We start from the raw sequence: 27,810 nt of genomic DNA on the forward strand, positions 1-27,810 counted from the left end.
ACATTAATTTATTTACGAAAGCAAAATGTGAAAGTACCATTGAAACGACACATGACTAGATCTTATCTAGTTTTACAATTCAGGGCAACACATATTAGCATTTTAGAGGTTACATCTTGAATCACTACGCTAAAATTGAGACAAGGGACTAACAAGATGGTCCCTTTATAACTTCCGGTGACATCACGTGAAAAGGTCAATGCTCAGTTCAGTTCAATATAGATATGAGTTGTATTAAAATACCGTGTTTCTCCGAAAATAAGACAGGGCTTATATTAATTTTCACTCCAAAATATGACACTAGGGCTTATTTTCGGGGGATGTCTTATTTTGATATATTAAAAAAATGAAGTTACAAAGTAAAACTATTAAACTAACCATTTAAAATAAACTATTATTAAACTATTAAACTAACTGATTAATACTTAAACAAACTAATTAACTAACTATTAAACTAATTAATAAATTAATTTTTTTTAATTTCTTTCCTCTTCCTGCCACTCTTAACTAGGGCTTATTTTAAGGGTAGAGCTTATATTAAAACTATCCCCAAAAATCACACTAGGTCTTATTTTATGGGTAGGTCTTATTATCGGAGAAACACGGTACGAGCAGTGGTTTGATATTAATCTTGAGAGAATCATGTGGTTTGTTTTTACAGCAATGTTAATAACAAAGGATTATGGTATCACCAGTGGCTGATTTAAGGTTGTGTGGGCCCAGGGGTTAATAATTTTTGTAGGCCTTACATCGTATGTAATCTTACATAAATTATAATTATCAATAATCCTCCGTTAAGACCGTGGGCCTTGGGTCTCAGCCCTCTACCTAAATATGCCACCGGGTATAGCTAGGTGTTCTTTACATCCATCCCCCCTCAATCTGAACGTATCTGAATCTGTGAAGGATACATTTGTTAAGGATGTGAGCTCGTAGGTAACCGAACAACAAGATACCTAAAAATATTGAAGAAGTAGTACACTTAGACACCTAATAATTATAGAGGGATATTGAAACTTTCAAAACTCTGCAACAAATTTAAAATGCATATAATGTAGATAATATATATAAAAAATGGACGAAGTTAAACTGGTAATGTATTAGACCTAGATACATACAGTTCTTTTATACTCTTACGCTTATATAGTATTGTACAATGAATATATCTATTGTAACTATTGTTTTATTGTATAATAAATGTTCTACTTCGTCGTTGTTTAGGTCTTTATTTGTCCTATTTTCGTTTTACTGTGGTAAGAAACGTTTTAATACACTTAATACAGTGCACACGATAAAAATAAATATTCGGTGCAAAAATGGAATATTTAAGTTCAGCCTCCAACCAGTACAGAAGGCGCTAGTAATTAATTATGCAGCTGACTGGCTTCAGTCACCTATTGGTCGATATGCGTCTCCACGACAACTGTAACTTGTTTCCGTGCGGTTCCGTGAGTAATTCTTTCACTTGCGTGATTTAAGGGAAGGTATAGCTTAGTGAATAAATGTGGTTAAATCTGCTGATCGCAACTGAAATACCCTAACGTTTACTCGACTGTTGGTAACACACAAAATCCTTCATCTTCTTTCCGATTTGATGGGCTTGCCCTGTGGTTTAATTCCATGTTACAAAAGGTTGGACGAGTATATACGTTAAGCCTGGTGCCACAAGTTTAGTTTTGTTTTTGAGTCAGATAAGCTTTCTTACCTTTATCAACAAAGTTCGTTAGCCCTTTCCGAATTAATCCTTAAATGGCCAACTTGTTTCATACTGTAACATCGTGTTTGAGCCTGTAAAGAATTGAACATAGAAACTTGTGAACAATGAAAGCACTTTTGTTTAATGTTCATGCTATTAAGGTCCCCAAAGTGGTGGATCCACGAGTAATTAGTGCATAAATAGTTTAGAAAAAAATATTTCAAAAGTGAATGCAATTTATCTATAATTCTAGACCAGAGATCATATATTATAAAAACAACTTGTACAAAAATATTTGACTTTAGTTACCATTTCTCAAGATATGAAGCAGTTACCTGATCGTTTATCTTTGAAACTTTTAAGTAAAACGCGGGTTTTGTCAAAGGGTGAGTATTAGATACAGGTCAACATTTGCTTTGAAAAAAATTATGTCTGTAAATTCTGGGTCTGTCTAAATAAGTGTATAATAGAAGTACGCTAGTGTGCGATCTATGGAAATATGGTTTATAAGTAGTTGAGAGAAGTGGCTGAAATATAGAGGTACTTTATAGGTACATTTGTATACATAGAAGCTGTTACATTTAACCTATGTGTAGACTTTGTCACTTGTTTCTATATATTAAAACCAGTATATTTTGTCAGTGAGGTTAAACCTTGAAAATTAAGGTGAAAGTTCAATGTAATTTGCACATATTTGGAAAATGTCATAGCACTGTCGACATTTTCCAGACATGTGCTTTACTATTATTATTTTTTATTCAGTTCTGTAAAACAACAGCAAGAGTATCTGTAACTATTCTGATAAGTGGAGTAATTAGTTTCAACGTTAAACTTCAGTTTAAATGTTTAAAGTCAGATTTCCAGTAATGATGGGCCTGGCGTTATTACTATACACTATAATTTCAAGGGATTTAATGGTAATTGTAACTTTATCGTATGAATACTGATATTAATTTTGATATGTTAGTGAAGACTTGAGGCTGAAAAGTTAATTAAAATTACTGTTAATATCCCATTAACAATTATTGTGATTATCTTTATTTAAAGTGTACCACTAATATTTATTTGTTGTAGTTTGTTTATCTCTAGTGCATCACTAACAACTTTTATTGCAGAATAAAACTGATTCTTTTGAGTTTCGAACATTAAGAAAGTAAATAGCCAGTGATGCACATAACAATAAAATAAACATTTAAGACATGATTTGTATATTATTGTAATACGTATAACAATATCAGTGGTTCTACAGATATTTTGTATCGTGTATTTTTTATGGTAATTATTAACGTTTCGATCTCAAATAAACGCAATATTTCTTTTACACGACTACGTTTATTATAATAAACCAAAGAGAAAACAAAAATATACCTAAACTGAATGCAGAGGTCACTGTTAATGTAAGCGTTGGTCACTTCCGCTCGCTAACAAAATGAACCAGAAACGAAGCAGAGACAAATAAAAGGACAGTATTGTTGGACATACAAGATTCTTTAATGTAAGAGTCATCATATTGTTAATTTTGTAATTTAATGATTATTTAATTTCATAACAATAATTATAAGAAATTCCGTTATATAACTCGGTAAGAGTCGTATGTTGTATGTGTAGTTCAGTTGTTGTAGTGTAAGTCACATTACTTGAACCATCTGTATTTTTATCGTTGTCTTAAGTTGGTATTGTTACATTATAGCGTTTCGCGGTTTACAGAATACTGTAGATCTCAAGTGAGCACAAGTCGGAAAACATTAAACTAGTTTGTTTGTTTTTTGAATTTCGTGCTAAGCTACACGAGAGCTATCAACGCTAGCCGTTCCTAATTTAGTAGTGTAAGACAAGAGAAAAGGCAGCTAGTCATCACCACCCACCGCCAACTCTTGGGCTACTTTTTTACCAGCGAATAGTAGGATTGACCGTCACATTATAACAAACACCCCACGTAAGAAAAGGCGAGCATGTTTGGTGTGATGGGGGTTCGAACCTGCGACCCTTAGAGTACGAGACGAGTGTCATAACCACCTGGTCATGCCGGGCCCATTAGGTTAGTAAAAGTGAAGTTAGATTGCATGATTGTTGGTTTAGTCGTAACGGGAAATATTTATAGTGAGTTTCACAGCTGGTATTGTAATAACAGTGATTAAAGAGAATAATCTGTCTTGTCAAAAGGTGTTCCAAAGTAATTAAACTATCCTGAGTGGACTTTAGAAAGAAAAGAATTATATACAACTTTGATAACTAATAGTGAAACAGATTTTTGTGCATACGTTTGATTTGTTTTGAATGTATTATTTTAAAGCAAGTTGATTGTATGCTATTCGTTTATTGTCGACATTTGTCGCCAACAAATCACAGGCACCTACTGTAAAGATTGCGACCTCTACATACATGTAAACCTGACAAATATAAATAGAAATTAAGACTAAACAGACTTAAAGCAAATTAATAGAAACGATGAAAATAATAGCGTTGTACAAAAAAATAAAAAATACGTGCATTTTAATTAGAAGAAAACTAGTCAGTCAAATATCTTTGAGTAATTGCTTTGTTTAAAAAAATAAAAGTGGGTACAATATAAATCTAGCATTGTGCATCGTTCGTCCTGTTCTAGATAAAATTCTGGTGTTCATGTGAAAGCCTCTATCACTGCAGGCACAACTCGTGCATGTACTCAATCGTAAGGGGATTATAGCCCCGCTTCTAATCCTTCCTTAGCTCTCAAGCCAAGGTACAGGAAAAAAAGCCTTTCACCCACACAACATACTGCATCTACGTAATCGATGTCGAGAACATGATGATGCGTGTTTGCTTAGAAAAAAAAATCGAGGATGGGAAATAGTCAAACAGAAGAAAAAGAAAACACAAGAAAAACCTGGTTGTCTGGGGTAATTGATGTGTATATATGCCTATCACACTTCTTCCATTTAAGTCTCGACAACAGAAACTAATTAGCTAAACCTAAAACTACTTTTTACATATATTTTTCTAAACTATGCAGCTACGACTTAGGTAGTGGATGAGTTTTGAAGAAATGTCGATATAATCACCACTAATATTGTATGCGAACTGAACAAGTCTTTCAGTCTCTATTTATTTTATGTAGAAAATATGTTTTGATTCTGTGTATTTGTTTTGTCAGTTCGTTACCCTGGCGATTGTAATAGGAAAAATTATAACGTTACTGGGTCCGAAGCTATTCAGTAATTTAAGGACTAATACCAGTATATTGGCAAATTTTATTTGATATTTGCCGATGACAATGGAAAAAGTGCTTTAATCAATCTGTTAAGTGTCTGTTCGGGCCAGTGTTTTAGGGATTTATTAGTGCTATTCTCTAGTGGCAATAAATATAACTATTTCAAAGTGAGGACGGTTGTCACATTCAACAAGATAAAGACTATAGTGAAAATGAACATTTTATATCCAGTGTTTCGGATTATACTTAAACCATCTTCAGCGATTCATTTTTATGAAACAATGAATTTGTAATTTTTGTTCAGTTTTATGTCCATTTTACTTCAGTATACAACAACCTAGAATAATTTATACATGTTAATAATGTAATGGTATTTCGTCGAATTTATTATTCTATATTGAACAGCGGCCCAAAGAAATGTCATTGTAACAATCAAACCATGTGATACAATCAGTATGAAAAGTGGTTCATTCTGAAACCGGTTGTAATATCAAACCATGTGATACAAACAGTATAAAAGATGGTTCCTTCTGAAACCGATTGTAACAATAAAACCATGTGATACAAACAGTATAAAAGATGGTTCATTCTGAAACCGGTTGTAACTATCAAGCCATGTGATACAAACAGCATAAAAGATGTTTAATTCTGAAAACAAAACAGTTGAAATTATCAAACCATGTGATACATACAGTATAAAAGATGGTTCACTCTGAAACCGGTTGTAACTATCAAGCCATGTGATACAAACAGCATAAAAGATGTTTAATTCTGAAAACGGTTTAAACGATTAAAGCATTCAACACAAATAATCTCAGTGACTGTGGATTACTTATGAAAAACAACAACAGAATTTATTGCGAAACGGAATAATTTTAACATGTTAAGCAAGATTAAACATTTTCCAGTTGTGAGTAATTGTTTTATTTCATATTTCTCTTTCTTTAGACAGAATTTCCAACAATACCCGCTGTAGTTCGTGGACTAAACTTCCCGACTGCCGCCATTATGAAATAGATGGAATGGGTTCGTACTTTATCTGTGAGTAAATTTTCGACAATGATTTTGTCCAAGATTAGACTTTTACTTTTTACAGACACTCACAATCGTTGTAAATTTGAACTCGTCATGACCAGGTGGTTAAGGCTAGTAATCTGAGGGTCGCGGGTTCGAATCCCTGTCGCACCACACATGCTCGCCCTTTCAGCCGTGGAGGCGTTATAATGTGACGGTCAATCCCATTATTTTTTGGTAAAAGAGTAGCCCAAGAGTTGGCAGTGGGTGGTGATGACTAGCTGCCTTCCCTCTAGTTTTACACTGCTAAATTAAAGACAGCTAGCGCAGATAGCCCTCGTGTCGCTTTGCGTGAAATTCAAACCTTATAATTTTTTTGCTCGGAATTTTTTGTTATCTTATTATAATGATTTAAAGTTAAAACAATGAAAATTAGGTCAATACCTTTGATGCGTGTTTTTGTTTATTTTTGTTTTCTATGTGGAACTTACTAATTTTTTTATTTTGAAGCATCTCGACAAATTATATTTTTCTGTAACTGTACTGTCACACAGCTTAAATAAGTTGTAATCGGATTGTATTAACTTTATCTTTCGAGTTACAAAAAATTTTAATCTACAACAAAGAAACAATACAGCATTGTGTTGAATGTGCGGTAATGCTTCTTTAAGTGAAGTTTAGAAGGACTTATATCTTTGGATTACTGATGATAACAAAACTGAAACCTGTTTAACCGGTAATACGTACTTACTGCATTTAATTGCACATTGCTCTGTTATTAAAAAATAATCTTTATCATTTTATCGTAGTTCTGGGTACTAGTGTTGAAGTGATGCTTCACGGACCTCGTGCTCTTCCTCCATATTTTGATCTTTAATTAATTGATTCTAAACTAAACTAAACTAAACTAAACTAACGTGGCAGGGGTTCAGTTTAGAGAGAGAGAAATCAGAAGAGTTCTCTCTCCAACCGGTGTGTTCAGGAACCTTGTGGTTCCTCTTCGTCCCCTTTCGTGGATTGTTATTAAGATTAAGTGGTGGTTCTTTTTATTATTATTTTAATAAATTAATTATCGTTATTATTCTTGACTTTTTGGGTGGAGGATGTCTCTCTAAATGTTGTTTTGGGTGGAGGCAAAGGCGGCAGTGGAAAGAAAGGCCGGGACTTGTCCCGAAAGGAAGAAGTTGGGCAGATGTGAACATGAATATAATTCATTCAAATCCAGATCAAATCAAACGGCACGATTCAGGGTCTGGCAAAAGAGTTGCCTGGGCTGGGATCTAGAAATCCAATGCCTAAAGATTTTGATGTGGGGGGAAACGGGAGTGCCCCGAGAAAACCCACTTTCACACGACAGGCGCCGAAAGTTTTGCCTGTCGTGTGCCCTGTACCTGAAAAAAAAGGAATTCATGTTAATAACATGGATTTTATTTATTTAGATTCTTTGTTGAGTGGATTGTGATTCTTGAAATATGTTGTAAGGTGATATGTATTTTGTTGGTGCACTTGATAATTTGTGTAGTGATGCCGTTAGTTTGTTTATATTTTCTGCTTTTAGATAATATTTGAGAGAAAGTTCTGTTATTCTATCTCTTATAGTTGGTAAATTACTGATTTGGTGTAGATAATTTGTTGCCGTAAATGATGGTAAACTGAATGCGGATTTTAATATTTTGTTTTGTTGCACTTGGATTTTTTGGAGTGTGTTGTTTGACATATTGTATGTTACTTGACATCCGTACTCTATTAGTGGACGGATGTAAGCCTTGTATATTTGTATAATGGTGTTCGGTGCGCATTTCGATTGTTTACCAGTTATAGTCTTTAGATATGAAATCCTTTTTCTGATTGATGAGTGTATATTGTTTATGTGTTTTTTCCATGTTAGTTTTGTGTCGAAAGTGACGCCAAGGAATGTGATGTTTTTGCTCATGTTAATGGTTGTGTTTTCAAGTGATAGTTTTATTTTTTCTTTGCTTCTTTAGTTTTCTATAGAAGGTGATTAATTGATTCTAGATTCTTCGTCTATTTATATACTCTATTAAAACTACGAAGTAATTGACTTTTACTTTACCGCCATCTATTGGTCTTAATAGGTACTCCGTTTTCGGAGTATGCTTGTGGTTCCTAAACAAACCTTTACTCTATCCCTATGTCGTGGTCTAAATGAGGCATGACTAAAACCCGGAACTGAATAGGAACTCGGTTCTAAAAGAAAGTGTGTTGGTTGGAACCGTATCAATAACTTACTACTGCATAACCAGAGGAACCGTAGTCGAGAAAAACGTGCTTATGATACAGAGGGACACAAACTTTGTATCTACAACAGTTAGGGTTAGCACTAAACCCAGTAAAAACATGTTGTCTTGGGATCACGAAACAAATAAAACTTGTAGAAAGAAATGGTGTTCTTTACTAACACTTGTTACAACTTAAACACAAAAACAATTTAAATATTTTCCTTCACCAACTGGTTAACAAAGTCTGGCTCCATTGAACGTTGAGCTGTGTAGGTTACTTTCACCAATGAAACACATTACACTGTTATAAAGTAATAATATATATTTTATGTGAATAATAATGAGTTCTTTTATGACAGTGAAGGCTGCCTTGCATAATAGCTTCTTAACGGGGAACAAATAGATATATCATAGATTTAAAATATATTTGGTGTGCTCGGTAACTCAGCCATAACATTACTTGAGATTTTTCCTTATGAGTTACATGTCATAAATTACCAAACGACCCCCTAAATTATAACTTGTTTACTGTTTAGAGTTCTTAATTTTTGGTCAATAAGCTATATAGGTTGCTAAATAGCCACCCACTGGGGATACATAGAAATATAGTAAAATATATATATATATATATATTGTATCTGTGTGTGTGTGTGTGTGGTAAGTTGTTCATAACATTACCTGATATCAATATCTTCTAAATATATCATACTAATTTTATTTAGTGTTCCGGATTTAAAACAGTCGAGGCTGTCTCTTGCATGGTAGCTTCCTAGCGGAGAAACACGTAACATTATAAACTGTATATACACATTGTCTATCCAACATTATGAACTGTATATACACACTGTGTATCCAACATTATGAACTGTGTATACACATTGTGTATCCAACATTATGAACTGTATATACACATTGTCTATCCAACATTATGAACTGTGTATACACATTGTGTATCCAACATTATGAACTGTGTATACACATTGTGTATCCAACATTATGAACTGTATATACACATTGTCTATCCAACATTATGAACTGTATATACACATTGTCTATCCAACATTATGAACTGTATATACACATTGTGTATCCAACATTATGAACTGTGTATACACATTGTGTATCCAACATTATGAACTGTATATACACATTGTGTATCCAACATTATGAACTGTATATACACATTGTGTATCCAACATTATGAACTGTATATACACATTGTCTATCCAACATTATGAACTGTATATACACATTGTCTATCCAACATTATGAACTGTATATACACATTGTCTATCCAACATTATGAACTGTATATACACATTGTCTATCCAACATTATGAACTGTATATACACATTGTCTATCCAACATTATGAACTGTATATATACATTGTGTATCCAACATCATGAACTGTATATACACATTGTCTATCCAACATTATGAACTGTATATACACATTGTCTATCCAACATTATGAACTGTATATACACATTGTCTATCCAACATTATGAACTGTATATATACATTGTGTATCCAACATTATGAACTGTGTATACACATTGTCTATCCAACATTATGAACTGTATATACACATTGTCTATCCAACATTATGAACTGTATATACATATTGTGTATCCAACATTATGAACTGTATATACACATTGTCTATCCAACATTATGAACTGTATATATACATTGTGTATCCAACATTATGAACTGTATATATACATTGTGTATGTAACATTATGAACTGTATATATACATTGTGTATCCAACATAATGAACTGTATATATACATTGTGTATCCAACATTATGAACTGTATATACACATTGTCTATCCAACATTATGAACTGTATATACACATTGTGTATCCAACATTATGAACTGTATATACACATTGTGTATCCAACATAATGAACTGTATATATACATTGTGTATCCAACATTATGAACTGTATATACACATTGTCTATCCAACATTATGAAATGTATATACACATTGTCTATCCAACATTATAAACTGTATATACACATTGTGTATCCAACATTATGAACTGTATATACACATTGTCTATCCAACATTATGAACTGTATATACACATTGTCTATCCAACATAATGAACTGTATATATACATTGTGTATCCAACATTATGAACTGTATATATACATTGTGTATCCAACATTATGAACTGTATATACATATTGTGTATCCAACATTATGAACTGTATATATACATTGTGTATCCAACATTATGAACTGTATATATATACATTGTGTATCCAACATTATGAACTGTATATACATATTGTGTATCCAACATTATGAACTGTATATACACATTGTGTATCCAACATAATAAACTGTATATATGCATTGTCTATCCAACATTATGAACTGTATATACACATTGTGTATCCAACATTATGAACTGTATATACACATTGTCTATCCAACATTATGAACTGTATATATACATTGTGTATCCAACATAATGAACTATATATACATATTGTGTATCCAACATTATGACCTGTATATACAGATTGTGTATCCAACATTATGAACTGTATATATACATTGTGTATCCAACATTATGAACTGTATATATACATTGTGTATCCAACATTATGAACTGTATATATACATTGTGTATCCAACATTATGAACTGTATATACACATTGTATATCCAACATTATGAACTGTATATACACATTATATATCCAACATTATGAACTGTATATATACATTGTGTATCGAACATTATGAACTGTATATACACATTGTGTATCGAACATTATGAACTGTATATACACATTGTGTATCCAACATTATGAACTGTATATATACATTGTGTATCCAACATTATGAACTGTATATATACATTGTGTATCCAATAATAATTTGTTCATAACACTGCTTGAGAATCTTCTTCGAGGGTTAGTGGGAACTGAACATTCTTTATTGTTATGAATAATTACTCTCCTGAAACCAAAATAATCCCAAAAAATCGTTAACTGATAAACGACCAGTACGGAATACCATATCATACTATCACCATCTCTGATTATTCCTTTGGTAAACAACCAGTATAAAAGACTATATCATACTATCACCATCTCTGACTATTCCTGTGGTGAACAACCAGTATAAAAGACTATATCATACTATCACCATCTCTGACTATTCCTGTGGTAAACAACCAGTATAAAAGACTATATCATACTATCACCATCTCTGATTATTCCTTTGGTAAACAACCAGTATAAAAGACTATATCATACTATCACCATCTCTGATTATTCCTTTGGTAAACAACCAGTATAAAAGACTATATCATACTATCACCATCTCTGATATTATTGTGGTAAACAACCAGTATAAAAGACTATATCATACTATCACCATCTCTGATTATTCCTTTGGTAAACAACCAGTATAAAAGACTATATCATACTATCACCATCTCTGATTATTCCTTTGGTAAACAACCAGTATAAAAGACTATATCATACTATCACCATCTCTGACTATTCCTGTGGTGAACAACCAGTATAAAAGACTATATCATACTATCACCATCTCTGACTATTCCTGTGGTAAACAACCAGTATAAAAGACTATATCATACTATCACCATCTCTGACTATTCTTGTGGTAAACAACCAGTATAAAAGACTATATCATACTATCACCATCTCTGACTATTCTTGTGGTAAAGAACCAGTATAAAAGACTATATCATACTATCACCATCTCTGACTATTCTTGTGGTAAACAACCAGTATAAAAGACTATATCATATTATCACCATCTCTAACTATTCTTGTGGTAAACAACCAGTATAAAAGACTATATCATACTATCACCATCTCTTCCTATTCTTGTGGTAAACAACCAGTATAAAAGACTATATCATACTATTACCATCTCTGACTATTCCTGTGGTAAACAACCAGTATAAAAGAGTATATCATACTATCACCATCTCTGACTATTCCTGTGGTAAACAACCAGTATAAAAGACTATATCATACTATTACCATCTCTGACTATTCCTGTGGTAAACAACCAGTATAAAAGAGTATATTATACCATCACCATCTCTGACTATTCCTTTGGTAAACAACCAGTATAAAAGACTATATCATACTATCACCATCTCTGACTATTCCTGTGGTGAACAACCAGTATAAAAGACTATATCATACTATCACCATCTCTGACTATTCTTGTGGTAAACAACCAGTATAAAAGACTATATCATATTATCACCATCTCTGACTATTCTTGTGGTAAAGAACCAGTATAAAAGACTATATCATACTATCACCATCTCTTCCTATTCTTGTGGTAAACAACCAGTATAAAAGACTATATCATACTATTACCATCTCTGACTATTCCTGTGGTAAACAACCAGTATAAAAGAGTATATCATACTATCACCATCTCTGACTATTCTTGTGGTAAAGAACCAGTATAAAAGACTATATCATACTATCACCATCTCTGACTATTCCTGTGGTAAACAACCAGTATAAAAGACTATATCATACTATCACCATCTCTTCCTATTCTTGTGGTAAACAACCAGTATAAAAGACTATATCATACTATCACCATCTCTGACTATTCCTGTGGTGAACAACCAGTATAAAAGACTATATCATACTATCACCATCTCTGACTATTCTTGTGGTAAACAACCAGTATAAAAGACGATATCATACTATCACCATCTCTGACTATTCTTGTGGTAAACAACCAGTATAAAAGAGTATATTATACTATCACCTCCTCTGACTATTTCTGTGGTAAACAATCAATATTAAAGACTATATTATATTTTCACCACCTCTGACTATTCCTGTACTTCTAGGCCCGGCATGACCAGGTGATTAAGGCAATTGACTCGTAATCCGAGGGTCGCGGGTTCGAATCCCCGTCATACCAAACATCTTCGCCCTTTCAGCCGTGAGGGCGTTATAATGTGACGGTCAATTACACTATTCGTTGGTAAAAGAGTGCCCCAAGAGTTGATGGTGTGTGACGATGACTAGCTGCCTTCCCTCTAGTCTTACACTACTAAATTAGGAACGGCTAGCGCAGATAACCCTCGTGTAGTTTTGCGCGAAATTCAAAACAAACAAACAAACAAACCTGTACTACTTTCTTCATTCCTTATATGACAAATATTTGTAGTAAATGTCTTCCCTTTTTATCTAGTAGGAATTAAAAGGGTTTGTTGGCTTTCCAAAGTCAGCTGAGAACTTATGTTCCGATGACATCTTGGTCAAACTTATTTATGCTACTTGGAATTATTCCCGTGAAGTAACTGTTAAGATTCTCGCTGGTTTCTCCAGCCAAGGAGTTTTAGATCTCTGATGTATCTCTACTCGTAAAGACGAAATTATACGACCTACCCAGATTTTTGTTTCACATTTATATTACCGTTTTCACTTGCCGTTATCAAGGTGGGTTGTCTCAACTGTAAGGTATGACCCTATATTCTTAACCCTCTGAGATATTTTCAGTGTAAGTTGTTTGGACACTCTAAGACATCTTGTCGTGGATACTTGACACGTGCTCGTCATGATGGCAATGGTCATGACGTCTACAAGTGTCAGTTGGACTCTCACTGTGTTAACTGTGGTGGTTCCCATCTCTGATTCTTTCGTTCTTGCTATAACTTGGTGGAAGAGAAAGTGATTCAATGTTCATGTAATGTTAATAATATCTTTTATCTTATGGCTTGGAATTTGTTGTCGCCTCATCCACCTGAGATATATGTTCCTACACTCCATTCCATTACTGCGGTGGGAGTGCAAACATATTTTTTCCGTGTCTCCCACATACTGTATCTCACAACAGATAAAAAGTCTTTTATCCTCCATGGATTTAAGAGTTGACATGTCTACGTCTACTGCTCTCTCTGTTCTCGCTATCGCATCCAGTACTTGTTCTGGCTTCTGTCCTTTGGCCCCGAAATATGGACCATTATTCAGTTACTCAATCACTGGAGTCTCCTTCGTCTAACAGAAATTCTCCAATCGGCCCTGAACAGATTCAATGGTGGTCGACAGACCTCTTTCTACTAAATGTCAGAGTCGCAAGATAAAAAATCTTCACCTAGTTCTACTGCTTCTAAGTAAAAACAGACACTTTGATACAATAGAGCTGTCGAGGTTATTGTTCTAATTTGAATAAAATTAAGCTCTTTGTCAATTCCTATCATGTCGTGCTTGGTCTAGCTTTTACCATGAAGTACCCAAGAGAAGGACAGCCAGTCAGTTTGGTCCAGCTTTATTTAAGCTGCTGTTCCTTTGGTTCTCAAGAGGGAACATCTTGTATCCATTTTCTATGATATTGAGAAGGCATTCGGCACTAGATGGAGGTGTTACATTAAAATTTGCTCATTTTTATTTGTAACTTCTACTAGACAGGAGTTTCCTAGTCGGTGTGAGTTTGACCCTGCCCCGTTCCTTCCCACAAGAACTCTGAACCCCTAAGCTGTGTCTTGAGTGTCACACTTTTCAGAATTAAGATCTATGCTATCACTGAACAGCTTCTTTCTACTTTTGCTAACAGTCTCTATGTCGATGGCTTCCATGTTTATTGTTGGTTGTGGAATATGAGATTTATTAAGCAGTAGTTTCATACTGCTGTCGCTCTCTTGTTGGGGTGGACCAGGGGAAAAGGTCTCATCTTCTCTTCTTCTAAAACAATTTTGCTGTCAGCGTGAATACGCGTCGAGTGTCCTAACCACCCGGCCATGCCAGGCCTTTTAAAAAGGAAACTAATTATAGTTTAGTTTAAAAAATATATATTATACAGTTCGTAAAGCTGTATAGATTTAAAGTTAAGAACAAGGCTACACGATGGTCTATCTGTGCTCTGCTTACCATGGATATCAAAACACAGTTTCAACCGTTGTAAATACGCAGACATACCGCTGTGCCACTGTCCAGGGAGCATACGATACAAAATTGTTTTCTTGAATACATGAGCTGATTATAGTCCAGCAATTTAGTGGACTAGATTACAGAGCTAGCATTCTGTGATTTGGGTTCCCATTGACTATGAAGAATTTCGTACTCCATACTAAATGGTGGGATTTTAAGTTATAAGAGTGACAGTCATATCTCACTATTCAGTCAGATAAGATTAGAGCCTAAGAGTTGACTGTAGATGGTGTCGTTTATTTACTGTTCCACTCTTATAGTCTACCCCTTCCAAATTTGTAGGCCCGGCATGACCAGGGGCTTAAGGTACTCTACTCGTAATCCGAAACACCAAACATGCTCGCACTTTCAGGTGAATTCCACTATTTGTTGGTAAAAGAGTAGCCCAAGAGTTGGCGGTGGGTGGTGATGACTAGCTGCCTTCCCTCTAGTCTTATGCTCCTAAATTAAGAACTGCTAGCGCAGATAGCCCTCGAGTAGTTTTGCGCATAATTCAAAAACAAACAAACAAACATTATACATAAATATCAACAGTAACAGAGATGCCAACCATTACGATTGTAATCATTATGATTTTCGTGTATATATTATGACTATACGCTCAAACAGACAAATATTACGACTTGTTGCAACTCCCAAATTATTATATATTATATAGGCCTATACAATAAAGTGATAAATTGTTCCTCCAGGGCTTGAAAGGGGTGAAAAGAAAATTTCTAGTGAGATACAAATAAATTTTCATAATAAATAAAAGACATAGTCCAAATGGCTGCTTGCGATAATCATGTTTGTGCTTGAAATAATAAAAAATATTTGTATCTCCGACGTCTACCAATAGTTTGAGTGCGGTGCTTCTCCATACTGGGTACCTGGGGAAATCCATAGTTACGTCATCAGTGCTTGTCAGCCAATCAGCGCTCGCGTAGATGGGTATTTCTCATTTTCTAAGTGGCATAAAAACACCAATGCGATCGTTCACAAGTTGGAAAAAAAAAAGGCCTCGTTCACCAGATTGTTATGTTTCTGACAAATCTAAAAGGACTAAAACTATGAAACTGTCTGCAATCATTACGCTCAGTCATTCGAAAGAGTTGGCATCTCTGCAGTGTGTAATTACCTTTATATTTTAATGTGAAAGGCTTATAGACTGGGTATGTTTTATTACAAACTGTACAAATTTATTTAATCCTAGTAGAAGTTTCAGATATTAAGATAAATAACTAGTAATTACATAGAACTAATGTATTTAATACCAACACGTGCTGTACAATGATCGAATTAACTTGTCATTACATGTAAATATGCGGTCTCATTACAAATAAATATATCAACTTTTCTAAAATAAATATAATACAACATTAATTATCATTTTGTGTATCTGATAATAAATAATCTCAATTTTTTATTAACACAAAATACAATTTTACTCCGCAATATATCCATGTGTTTCCCCGGTAGGAGGCTATTGTGCAAGGATACTTCAACTGCGTAAAGGAACTAATTATTATTCACATAAAATAACTATATATTTTACTTTATAAAGCAGTTATGTGTTTTCTAAGTTTGAGTTTATTTTAAAACCTATACAGCTCAACTTCCAATGGAGCCAGACTTTGTAAACCAAATGGTACAGTTTAGGAGGTCATTTTGGATTATACTGAATATATTATGTTGTAAAGAAGTCTGAGTTGATATTAATTACAAGTTAGAACAGTTTACTTATTAATTTTGTTTGTTTTATTGCTTAAATGTTTATTTACCTATATTGCTAGATATATTTGGTAATTGATGAAAAATATGTTTCGCGCACGTGTTATGAAGTGCAACATGCTTCATTATGTGTCCAACACTTTTAAACCTAGAAGGATTATGTCGAGCCTTGAGGTATATCGTTAGAGTTGTCTTAATTACAGTTCACGTGGTTATAGAGGAACAAATTTTTAATAACGTTCTGGCTTTTAGTACATATATTAAATAATATCCGTCCGTCTTTTCTTACATTTATACTTGTAGCTTTTAAATGACCCTTTCCTCTGCGCTCTCTATTGGCCTTACGAAGTACTAAACTTTCCGTCCATCGTACTTGTAGCTTCCAAACTGTACTTCTCATTCACTCATGCGCTACCTAGTGGTTATTGAATGATACATAATATTCTATTAAGAAACATTCTAAAATAAACACACTTTGGCTGAACGTGTCTTCATCTAATATTGCATATTGAAATACGTAATATCTTTAGGAGCCACTTCAAACCAATGGAGATTTTCATATTACTGTTTTCACTTCAGCGTAACATAAACTTACATTATACGTTCTTCCTTAAGACATTAAACTAGCCTGAGTAAAAACCACGTGTTCGTAATCCAAATCATACTCTTGTGCCTTTTGTATACTAGCTCCACTCTCATCCTCTCCAGCGGCCTCTGCAGCCAATTCTCGGAAGCAGCGGAGGGAAAGGACAACATTTACAAGAGCTCAGTTAGACATCTTGGAAGCGTTATTCACTAAAACCCGTTATCCCGACATTTTCATGAGAGAAGAGGTTGCAATGAAGATTAATCTACCAGAGTCCAGAGTCCAGGTAAGAGTTTCAACTGCTAATATTCTGGAGTCCAGAATCGAGGTAAATGGGTTAAATGATAATCTTCTTGGAAGTCATGTGTTTAAATACGTATTAGTCTTTGAGAGTCCAGACAAGAATTTTGAATGTTGGTGGAGTTAAAACAATTTTATATTCTGGTGTAAATACGAAGTCCAGATAACAGATCCCCTATAGTTTTATGGAAGCTTCAAGACGTTCAGAGAAAACGTAAGATATTTAACTTTTGGCTTACTTACGAGAATACATCATAGGTAAGAAGTGGAAACTTATGTTCAGCCTTACAAAGTAAGACAAAAAGGAATCCTCAATAGCCATGGAACTTGAAATTCTTTCAAGCAGAATTAGAGGAAATTAATCTACGAGACCTTTTACCCCCTCCTTTTTATTAGCTATATTTTTTGTGCACCAGCTTTATCAAGTGTGGGGCGCTCGTATACTTTATTCGATTTTATTTCTCACCAGGATCTTTTCCAGCCTACTTTTAAATTGATTTTTTTTTAGGCAGGACTAGACTAAATTAATCTATGAGGCTTTGGGCATGCTCAAACACATTAGTTGAATGGGTTTGACCTCCTGGGTCCGAAACTGTAATTAGATTCTCAAGTCGGAGCTGTGAGCTGAAGGTTTTCACTTCGAGGGTAAAAAGTGAACTATTCTATGAGCCACTAAGCCGCGGTTGAAAATTAAACATTGGTTGGCTTTCGTGAAAATTTAAACTAGAAGGTGTGTCTGTGTTTTTTTGTTTGTAAGTAGCTGTTCTCTCTTAGACAATATTTGGAATAGATGTACCTATGTATTTGTGTACATGAATTAACAAGAATATCTGGAAGCATTTGTCTTTTGTGTTCACCCTTTCGACTAATTACACCTTCTGTTCTGTAATGATAGACTTGACTGTTTCAAGTAAACCTGTTTTCAGCTCAATCCTATCTAAGAACCACATTGAAGTGAATAAAATTTATTGAAGAAAACTCACGTGTTTTTAAAACCAATCAGAAAAACCACGTGTTTTTACAACCAATCAGAACTCTGTTTTTTTTTGTGTGCTAGGTGTGGTTTAAAAACCGTCGTGCCAAATGTCGTCAGCAGCAACAACACCAGAACGATGGGTTGTCCACGAAGATCTCGCGCTCCAAGAGAACCAAACATTCTCAACCAGTCACCACTTCTTCAGACACGAGCTCCCGGAACTCTGTGTTGTACAAACCAGCTCCCTTAACTCCAGCTCCCTCTCCGTCTCCTGTGACATCAAACGGCACGGGGTCAATCTGGAGTCCAGCCATGACCCCGATGTCGGATCTGATGTACAGTAGCAGCTGCATGCAAAGATCGTCCTACCAAATGACCAACAACGTAAGCAACTGCTACCAAATAACCAACAACGTAAGCAACGGCTATTCTCAGTGTTACTCGTCTTCATCCTACTATGGAAATATGAGCATGGATTATCTACCACCACCTGTACCGCATCCGCAGCTGAGCGTCTCAACGGTGAGCTCCTTGAGCCAGATGAACATACCCGTGATGACGTCACATATGAACTCTGTAGGTTTACCTTCTGCACAGCCTTTAACTCCGCGAACTCCCCCTCTGAATGGAAATATTTCAGCAACCGAATGTATAGATTATGGCTTTGAGAAGCCACCCACGTGGAAGTTTCAAGTACTGTGATAGGGGTTTATTAAAGTGTTGGCACCTTAGTCGAAGTTCTTTGTGTCGGTACAAACTACCTTTCAGTCAGTACTCTATTCAACAAATGTTAGCGACTTGAAAAACCGCACTTGAACAACAAATTTCGTAACCGAATCTTATTGTATGTTATTTTACTTCGTTTTACGTGAAACATAAGTTCAGAGACAGTGACAAGCTGTGAGATTATTCGTGATATAAGCTGATGTACTAATGATATATAAGAAACTATATCATTGAGTGTGATGAGCGGAACCTGCGATCAGGAATTCAGTCTCGAAAACTGACAACGTTGATAACAAAATAAAATTCCTGTCGTGATGAAAACGTGCTGTTTTTTTTTTTTCCCTAGCAATTATTAGTGTACGAATCTCAGATCTGCCACGTCAAACAAGTATCTTCACCCGTTAGTCTTCTGGTAAGCTATTGCAGTCTTCTACAATGCTGAAAAACTACGAATAATTTTAATAATCTTGTCTTTTAAACTGTTATAATATGCAAAAAATAAATTAAAAATCGATGAAGCCGGATGTTAGAGATTTATGACTTCCATACAAACATGTTTCGAAGATTCTTACTTTGTTACTGCTTGTTTGTTACTTTACAATCGAACAATCACACGTTGAATGATTATGGTTACAGTTTTTAAAACGTTAAGAGCCGAGGTCTACTCTGTTCTAGTTATTGGCAGACCATTGTACATCTTTTTTAAAACGTTAAGCGCCGAGGTCTACTCTGTTCTATTTATTGGCAGACCATTGTATATCTTTTTTGAAACGTTAAGAGCCGAGGTTTACTCTGTTCTAGTTATTGGCAGACCATTGTACATCTTTTTTAAAACGTTAAGCGCCGAGGTCTACTCTGTTCTATTTATTGGCAGACCATTGTATATCTTTTTTAAAACGTTAAGAGCCGAGGTTTACTATGTTCTATTTATTGGCAGACCATTGTATATCTTTTTTAAAACGTTAAGAGCCGAGGTCTACTCTGTTCTATTTATTGGCAGACCATTGTACATCTTTTTTAAAACGTTAAGAACCGAGGTCTACTCTGTTCTATTTATTGGCAGACCATTGTATATCTTTTTTAAAACGTTAAGCGCCGAGGTCTACTCTGTTCTATTTATTGGCAGACCATTGTACATCTTTTTTAAAACGTTAAGCGCCGAGGTCTACTCTGTTCTATTTATTGGCAGACCATTGTACATCTTTTTTAAAACGTTAAGAGCCGAGGTTTACTCTGTTCTATTTATTGGCAGACCATTGTATATCTTTTTTAAAACGTTAAGCGCCGAGGTCTACTCTGTTCTATTTATTGGCAGACCATTGTATATCTTTTTTAAAACGTTAAGAGCCGAGGTTTACTCTGTTCTATTTATTGGCAGACCATTGTATATCTTCTTCTTTTTGTTTGTTTGTTTATTGGCAAATAAAACTGACCACTATAAAAAAGATTTTTTTCCTGCTCACTTACACGTAATATTAACCAGCATACATTGACGTTTTTCTGTTTACTGACAGATAAGACTGACCACTATACCCGAAAGAAATTTCTGTTCAATGATATGCAAAAGTGACCATTCATACGTTGAGGATCTTTCTGTTTAATGATATATGAAAGTGACCATTAAAAGCTTAAGAGTATTTCTCTTCAATAATATAAAAAACTGACCAGTATACATTGACGAGTTTTCTGTGAATTGAAAGATAAAGTGACCAATATACCTTAATGTTTATACTGTTTCTTGAGAGATAAAACTGACCAGTATACAGGGTGTATCGGAAATCTGGACCAATAAGGAAAAAACACATAATTTATTTATTATTCAAACTGAATGCAATTAACATATAATATCAGTTGTCAATAATACTGAACCTTCAAGTATTATTTCTTCTGAAATGTGTAGAACAGATATCAAAAATGTGTTTGTTTAGCTTTATTAATGTAATTTTTTCTATGGATTCAGACTTCTGGGATACCCCGTACTTTGATTTTTTATCTTCTATTTCTTAACAGGTAAAACTGGCCATTCATTATACGTTGAGGTTTTTCTACGTATTAGTGAGTAAAATTGACCAATATTCGCTGATATTTTTCTGTTGATATACAGAAACAACTAACCGTTATATGTTGACTTTTCCTATTTCATGATGGATAAAACTGAGCAGCATACGTCATAGTTTCTTTAAGCATTAACATTTGTCAGATTAAAAGCTAATACTCTTTTCTAATTGGCTGAAATCGAGCATCAATAGAACGTGTTGAGAGTACTTAGATTAACCTGGTGTTTTGTCGTTCACACAAGAATAGATCTTTTCATTTATAGGTAAAATTTAAGGTTCGATCCTTTCAGTGGGACAACTTTTATAGTGTGTGCAGCTTTGCGTTTAACAATAGTAAGAACAAGCATTAGTTAATAATTTTAACTTAAAGTATATTTCAACCATCTGATGAGGCTTAGCTAGGCTGTTCGAAGTCTTAACATTGGAAAGATGATTTTTTACCCTAACTTAGAAATGGTTGAAAGAGCTGCCATTAACAACCCAAGAGATCAACATTAAAACGTATGTATACTCGATATAATATACAGGTTAAAACAACCCTGTTTCATAGAGACTCGTGCTCCTAATATGTTTACAAATTTACAATTTTGAAACATTTGGGAAACTTTTTGCCCGCATGTTTGACCTGGGTCTGTCTCTTAACGCAGACTGCTTATATATACGCATAAGTTCTTGCTACGTTTCAAACAAACTATAGTTACAAAATTAAAATATTGCGCAAGATATTCGAGAAAGATCTGATTGGTCAGATTAATAAATGATATGACGTAGTAAATGAATCAAAATAAAACTGGTAATATGATACAATGAGTTTGGTTTGTCTTTGAATTTCGCGCAAAGCTATTAAGAGTTCTACCTGCCCTAGCCTTCCCTAATTTAGGAGTTATAGACTAGCGAGGAGGCAGCTAGTCAACAATACCTGTGTGTGTGTGCGTTTCTTACAGCAAAGCCACATCGGGCTACCTGCTGTGTCCATCAGGGGAATCGTACCCTGATTTAGTATTGTAAATCAGAAGACATACCGCTCTTACAGCAGGGGACTCAGCAGTACCTACTATCAACTCTTGGGCTGTTATTTTGTCAACGAATAGTTGGATTGACTACCACTTTATAACGCTCATACAGAGATTAGAACCAGTGACCTGCAGGTTGCGAGTCAAGCGCCCTAACCACCAGGCCATTCTAAGTCTAACCACGGTAAATGAAACTGACCTCTACTGCCAAACTTGAGTACAAACTTTTTTATTTGCGGAAGACGTCCGTGAATGTTTGTTTTTAACAGAAAGTTACACAGTATGTTTACATACTACTTGTTTACCAAGGGACTCGAACCTCGGATTTCAAGTCGTAAATTTGCCGCTCACCCGCTGGGGTAGGGGAGGCATCAGAGAGTTGCTTCCTGGTGTTAAAACTGTTCCGAACTTATGCATGTGTAAAGTGTATTTAGCAAGGTCTATTGAGACGGAGCTGATTGATAAATCCAGTAAATGATACACTTTGTGCTTTAATAAACAATTTTTTTAATATTAATAATGTATCGAACTAAGGATCCTAGGGTCATGGGTTTGAGATGTGCATTATAAGAGTGACAGTCAATACCTCTGTACGATTACGTGTAACCGCTTCATGGTGGCATCTGTTTGTTTGTCTTTCTATAGGTTTTTAATAGGTCGTTTAGTTCACTTAAAGTGTAAAACAAAGTCATTATGACCTTAAGACACGATAAGGACCTTAGTAAGGGTAAGAAGAAAAAAAAAGACAAACAGTTAGTGAATAACATTTTTCACAATCAAGGAATTCTTTTTTTGGTTGTTTTAAGCACTGTGTCCGCTGCGAAGATCGAACATCGAATTTTAACGTTATAAGTTCTCAGTTTAACCAATGAGTGCTAATCGAGGGCTATCTGCGCTATTCATCCTTAATGTCTTTGAGCTACTATTTTACTAACAGACAGTGGGATCGATCGTGCCATAATAACGCCCTCGCGGCTGAAGGGTCTAGCACGTCTGGCGACCTGTAGATTTCAGTTCGAGAGCCCTAACTACCAGAACATGTCAGGGGAAGAGGACAGACAGGAAGCTTTAACCACGTAACGTTCAACCTACTTCTATTGTATTGTATCTCAGCCCGCATGAGGTAACCCCCCCCCCCCCCCCCCCCGCTGTGCGTAGGGCTATTTATCGTCCTGTAAGAGGTAAGAGTCGTAATATTAGACACTATTACAAGTAAATAAATAAACAAAAATACAAACCCGGCTATTACGTTTCATGTTTAACCCAATTTACTGTAGAACTTAAACTTATGGCTGGGATATTATTGTTATAGTGAACTGTAATTCTTGACTTTTAAGCACTGCACGTGGAAACGTTCGTTTCTTTCGCGTAGATTTACAAAAACTCTACCACACTGTGTTATCTATAGATTCATAGATTAGAGGCAGTAAACCAGTAACAACCATAACCAGTTCTTGGACTGCCCTTGTCTGAGAGAGTAATGGAATAGGCCTAGCACTTTTAAAACGCACCTACAGCCCCAAATTACAGAGCACGTTTTCCTGGCAAGGAGTCGCGAACCACGAGTCCTCTGATTCGCGGTTTGGGTCAACCATTAGGTCACATCCGGCACATGTGTAAATAAACCGAGCTCTGAATACACAGATAATATTGCATACTAAACCTTTAAAATTGGGTCAGCTGGTTTAAAGTCCACTTCATATAGTTAATGGATTATATGCCAGAATTTTAAATAATTTATTTTTTCTAATATTTAAATTGTTTTTCTTTCACCCAAGCTGAAGCTCATGTTACACGTGATGAACAGTCACTACTTTCGCTTTTTTTCTATTTAATAGTAACTAATATATCCATCTATTTTCCCTTTTGGCGAGTAAACTCTTTAGCTGGAATGACATGAGGTTAGACTTAAGAACAGAGGAAGACAGATTGTCAGATTATTCGTCATATTTGATTACTCACTCTAAATATCGCACAAATGCTGTGATTACCAAAGCCGCCATAATTAGTCTTGTGTGATTTTAGGACTTGAAAAATGTGTTTAAGATTTAAAAATCGAGATGTCACTTTTAGCCTAATTTAAAAAAAACCTAAACGAAACTTTTTATTTAATTAATGGTACAGTTAACTATTCTCCCAGTGATTATTTTAAGCCTATTTAATTAACATTTTAAATGCACTATTTTATCTAGTTATTGTGTTTGTTTTCTGTTGTTTTTGTTTTTGCAAACAATATTTTTTTTTAATTACGTGAAAAAGAAATTTCTAATTCTCAAATGAAATGATTTAAAAGTTGTTTTAATTAAAATTTTAAGTTGTTAGTGAATGAGCTGGAACCATTTTGACGTCATAATTCGTAAGTCAGGTATTTACTGATCAATATAATATTTCCTGTTTTAATTATCGAGTTCTTATTTTTCTTGATTTCGTTTTATTTTCTTTGTTGTATAAAAGCTGATAAAAGCTTCCGTAGGGCGGCGCTGCTTCGATACATTGAAATGGTACTTTTTTACTGCTTAATATATACACGCTGAAATAGTGCTTTTAAAGTGTTTTATATATGCACATATGTAAGCCATTTGAAGTGTAAATTGTGTGAAATGGAAACTTCTCGTTTATATTTGACGAGTTATGTTTGTTTTTCAGAAATAAGGAGATCTATTTGATCTATTTAGTTTGTTATCCTTTCTGCAACAGTAATGTGTAAATAAAAACTATTTCTATGTGAAACTTATATAAGTTTATGTATACTCAAACTACAAAATGCTTCGAAAACTTGGTAAACTGGGTCTACGACCAACATTTGATGCGCTGGTCAGATCTTATTGTTGTATAAAAACACATACTCTTTACATAGCTGTCATTCAGGTCCGCGTACAAAAAACAAATCAACAAGCGTAAAAGAAAAGTAAAGATAACATTAAATATGTTTATCAAATTTATCAAAAACAAAACGTACCCATTTTATAAACTACATTTTGATTCCAACTATTAACAAGTAAATATTAGAATAAAATCTCATTATATTGTTTCTACTGAACGGAAACGAACTGTTGAGTGTAACGTTGTACACCCGAAGACTTACCGTTGTCACCGTGGGGGATTGTTACATGTTTAGAGTACGTTACATTTAAAAGGATTTCTGACCCTCAATTCATCGTTACAGACCATGTTGTCACGTCCAGTAAAAAGACTCACTGGTAAGGCTGTCATGTCCAAAATACACAACTTCTCTCTGCATGTCTTTCATAATCCATTGAGCGTACGAGGATGACGGTTTCTGAGTGAACGTTTCAACAATCTTTATGCACAGAAATCCAAATATGCTGTGTCCAGTTACTTAACTGATATGGCTTCTTATAGAATATCATGAATACCAATTTCATTCTCTATTTGTTTGAGATATGCGACTTTTATCAGATATTTCGTTGAAACAGCTTGTTTATCCGTAACTTGCGTCGTTTTTCCAGACGAAACGTTTACTTGATTAACTGTTTGTCTGAAACACGTGGACGGTTTTTGCCACTGATCTTTGTATTCGTGAATTCTCACCTGTTACGAGACATCACACTTTGCTTATCATAGCTGGCTTACGACTTGTTGAAAGATGTTTTTTGGATGGTCCTTCAATCCAAGTTGATCCACGTTTCTTTATTTTCTAACGATATTGCGTACAACTGGTATCCTCGTCTTAGAAATTTTGTATCCCCAATCTAACACTTAATTATGAAAGGGCTGATACATACCTTTCTCAAAAATGATTAGTCTTTGATGGCATCGTTTAGATTTATTTTGGTGAAAAAAGACATTGTTTGACTATTTTGTTTAAAGTTGTTTTGTAGGAAAAAGATATTTTTGACTATTATATTTAAATCTATTTTGTAAGAAAAAGATACTCTTTACCTTGGTTTGCTTGGATTTTCGCGCAAAGCTATACAAGGGTTATCTGCACTAGATGTCCCGAATTTAGCAGTGGGAAGGCCAACAGTCATCACTACCCACCGCCAACTCTTGGGCTACTCTTTTACCAACAAATAGTGGGATTGACTGTTACATTATAACGCCCTCACTGCTGAAAGGGCGAGCATGTTTGGTGTGACATGAATTTGAACCCATAACCCTCGAATTATGAGTCGAGTGCCTTAACCACCTGGCCATGCCAAGCCTACTCTTTACCTATTTTGTTGTTTTTTTTGTAGGTAAATAATATTATGCGGTTTGTTTGTACAATGACTTATATGTGATGTATCTGCTGCTGAGATCCGTGTCCTATTTTCATAGACTTAGTCTTCGGACTCACACCACGAGAAACCGAGTTTCGATACCCGTGGTGAGCAGAGCACAGATAGCCTATTATATAGCTTTGTGCTTAATTCTAAACAAACAAAGAAATCAATTTTCATAAAGAGTGAACTTTTTAAACAATCTTTTTGTAGTAATATTGCACAACTGTTCCATGCAAGAATCTCAATTTCAATAAAACTTATTTGAAGAAGATGAAAGAAAAAAACATTTTCCAGTCAGTTTCAAAATTATATTCGAATATCAATCAATATTAATACGCAGGTCTTCCATTGAGGCAGTAACAACGATCTAAATTGTAACATAGCAAAGTAAGATTTGGAATAAAAGATTTAGAGACGTAATATTTAGAGAAGTAATTGAGAATTAGAAACATAATATGTAAAGACGTAATTAGTGACGTAAATAAGATTTTGAGACGTGAGCAAGATTTGAAGACTTAAGCTTTAGAAAAGCAAGTAGGATTTGAAGAAGTAAGATTTAGAAACGTAAGTAGATTTTAAAGAAATAAAATTTATAGATATAAGTAAGATTTAAATATGTAATATTTAATAAGAGTTAAACGAACAGAAGTTACAATAGATAACATTGCATTCGACGGTCATGCTGGTTAGGGTTCGATTTATATGCTAACTTTCATTAATAAATTGACTAAGGTATTGAAATTTGTGACAAAGATAATATTCGAGTACCATCTAGTGTCGTTTGAAGTTGCTATGTTTTTAATTACTATATTTATATTTAACTAAGTTTCATCGAGAAACAACGAAAAAGTTGTTTAACATTAAATAATGTAAGTTACTTCGCATCAAAACTGGCGGTACATAAAGTAGTTTTTTGTTTTGTTTTTATAGAATCCAACATTAATTATGATTAACTGAAGAAGCAACATCTTCAGCACATTCACATTTCCACTTCTATCTGAGTTGTTATGTTCTTTACTTTATGGTTCACAAACTTCGGCTGATTTTCGTAGGAAATAAATAAAATAGAGCAGGAATATGTTATTGTAACTCACAAAAATAAAACCC

At 34.4% G+C, this 27,810-nt stretch overlaps 1 protein-coding gene across 3 annotated transcripts in view; it reads left to right on the forward strand.

Moving 5' to 3' along the window:
- The window catches only part of LOC143226667 (homeobox protein OTX2-B-like), a 57,418-nt gene that overhangs the window by 24,845 nt on the left and 4,763 nt on the right, over positions 1-27,810 (forward strand). Inside the window, exons 2-4 of one of the 3 annotated variants that reach the window (XR_013014704.1) lie at positions 5,835-5,927; positions 17,507-17,691; positions 18,763-19,819. Coding sequence is in view for 1 of the 3 variants with exons in the window: in XM_076457921.1 (XP_076314036.1) it covers positions 5,835-5,927; positions 17,507-17,691; positions 18,763-19,383 (899 nt within the window). In the remaining 2 variants the exon portion in view is untranslated. Of the gene's footprint in view, positions 1-5,834; positions 5,928-17,506; positions 17,692-18,762; positions 20,117-27,810 lie in introns of those variants that run through there. The other 2 variants (XM_076457921.1, XR_013014705.1) reach the window with 2 other exon arrangements.

Source organism: Tachypleus tridentatus, chromosome 9 (genome assembly GCF_004210375.1).
Source record: "Tachypleus tridentatus isolate NWPU-2018 chromosome 9, ASM421037v1, whole genome shotgun sequence".
NCBI lineage: Eukaryota > Metazoa > Arthropoda > Merostomata > Xiphosura > Limulidae > Tachypleus > Tachypleus tridentatus.